The 1,757-nt window shown below is 36.5% G+C and overlaps 1 protein-coding gene across 1 annotated transcript in view; it reads right to left on the minus strand.

The window, feature by feature from the left end:
• Positions 1-609: 609 nt before the first annotated feature.
• The window catches only part of LOC104627139 (supervillin-like), a gene marked incomplete at its 3' end in the record, with an annotated part of 39,784 nt that continues 38,636 nt past the window's right edge, over positions 610-1,757 (minus strand). The window contains exon 18 of the mRNA XM_010295254.1: positions 610-687. Within this exon, the coding sequence (XP_010293556.1) occupies positions 610-687 (78 nt within the window). The remainder of the gene's footprint in view (positions 688-1,757) is intronic.

A 1,757-nucleotide genomic window follows, 5' to 3' on the forward strand; every position in this document is an offset into this window, starting at 1 on the left:
TGATTCTTTCAAACTAGCACTATAGACCTTAAAGGAAGAAAGAGAGAGAGAAGCAGGAAGATGGGGCAGTCAGAGAACAGAAGCAGGATGTGCCAAGGCAAAAATCCTTTAGACAGGGACTAGGGAAAAGCACTATAGGAAAGTCACCTCTGAACAACAGCAGCTTGTTTTTTTACAGTCAATAAATTAGATGATTTTAAGTCTTACATTGTATATGCGCATTACTTACAGAGAAGTCAGGGTACACAGCATTTTATTTGAAAATAAATGCTCTGCAGTTACATATTGCTCCTTTTATATACCCTTGTTAACAACTTGCAAGTTTTCAGTGTTACAGTGAATGCAATAATGTCTCCTTCATTCACTTTCTCACCTATAGTCTAACAGATACAGAATTTTTAGAAAAGCAACCATAAGACAAACACTAGCAGAATGTATACTGAAGAATAGCACACAGAATAGTGGCATAATACTGTGTTTCCTTAAAGCAGCATTTACTAAGCTGGTTAATCAGTTAAGAGGATTATTAATTTCCTATGTAAAAAAACCCTGTCAAAATGTGCTTACTTGAAATCGTTGAGCATTTAAATTGTGCAGACTTTTGCTCACCTGATTAATAGGTAGAAAAGGATGAAATTTATGGAGAACGGGTATAACGGGAGAGTAAGTAGAAGCATATACAGGTTCCTATGACAAGGACAGAAGCAAAGCAAAGGCATTAGAAAAGAACAGGGCTATCAGAAATGGAAGTGGGGGAAATAACTCATCTTCCACTAATTTCTTAAAATGAAATAAATCTGAATCGTTTAATCTTCTAGAAATGTTTTCCTTATTGGAAAGCCAGAGATCAAAAATGTTTTCATAATACAACAGCATGTTTACTAAAGCCATTCCATGCAGGAATTAAACAAGTTAGTAACAATATCACTGTAACTCAAGACAGAACGAAACAGCACAGCCAGAAGATACATTTTTCATACGCTGATATTTTTTATGTCTCTGTTTTCATGCACCATTAAATTGCTGAACCTTGTCAACCACAATGTGAATAATTCTGCTGCACATTTAATCAGACCCCGCTAAATAACAAGCCATCTATTTTCTTGATGAAAGGAAAGAATGCTTACTAAAACTGGGATACTCAAAAGCCATCTGGAGGGAACTGCTAAGCCCATAGCACTCAGCAAAGGCGAGTTCACTATTTCAGACAAAGCCTACAAACAACCCCTGCCTCAGAGCTGGGCTTACCCAAAGCTGATTAGACATGGCTTTATCACCTATAATTCTTCTTCCTTTCTATAGGTTAAAGCAAATGTGGAATATGTGTAAATGCAGCTCATTAGGTTTCATTTTGAGCCACTCTAGTCATTAGTTTCAGCTTTGATTAGAACTGGATACAAGCACTTGGTGGATGCCATATATGAAATGGATAAAACTATTACCACAGCAAGAGACTCGTATTTTGCCTAAAGGTCACTTTTTAAGGGCTTACCCCCTTTAAGATTTTTTTTTTTTTAAACATACTTCATCTCCGAGTAATTTTGAATTGACTGTTCAGCCCTAGCCTTTAACACCAGTGCTGAGCTGCAATTTGAACTTGCTGTAAGAATTAAGTGCATTTCAAATGTCACTCACTGCTTTAATGCGACTGCAATGCAGCTGGTAATCACATTAATCAGGGATTCTGTTAAAAATGGCTGACTATAAAATAGGAATTTTCATTCCAGCAAGTCTTGCTACTTTGATACTAGGGAAAG

The sequence above is a fragment of the Phaethon lepturus genome, unplaced genomic scaffold (assembly GCF_000687285.1).
Source record: "Phaethon lepturus isolate BGI_N335 unplaced genomic scaffold, ASM68728v1 scaffold15509, whole genome shotgun sequence".
NCBI classification, from domain to species: domain Eukaryota; kingdom Metazoa; phylum Chordata; class Aves; order Phaethontiformes; family Phaethontidae; genus Phaethon; species Phaethon lepturus.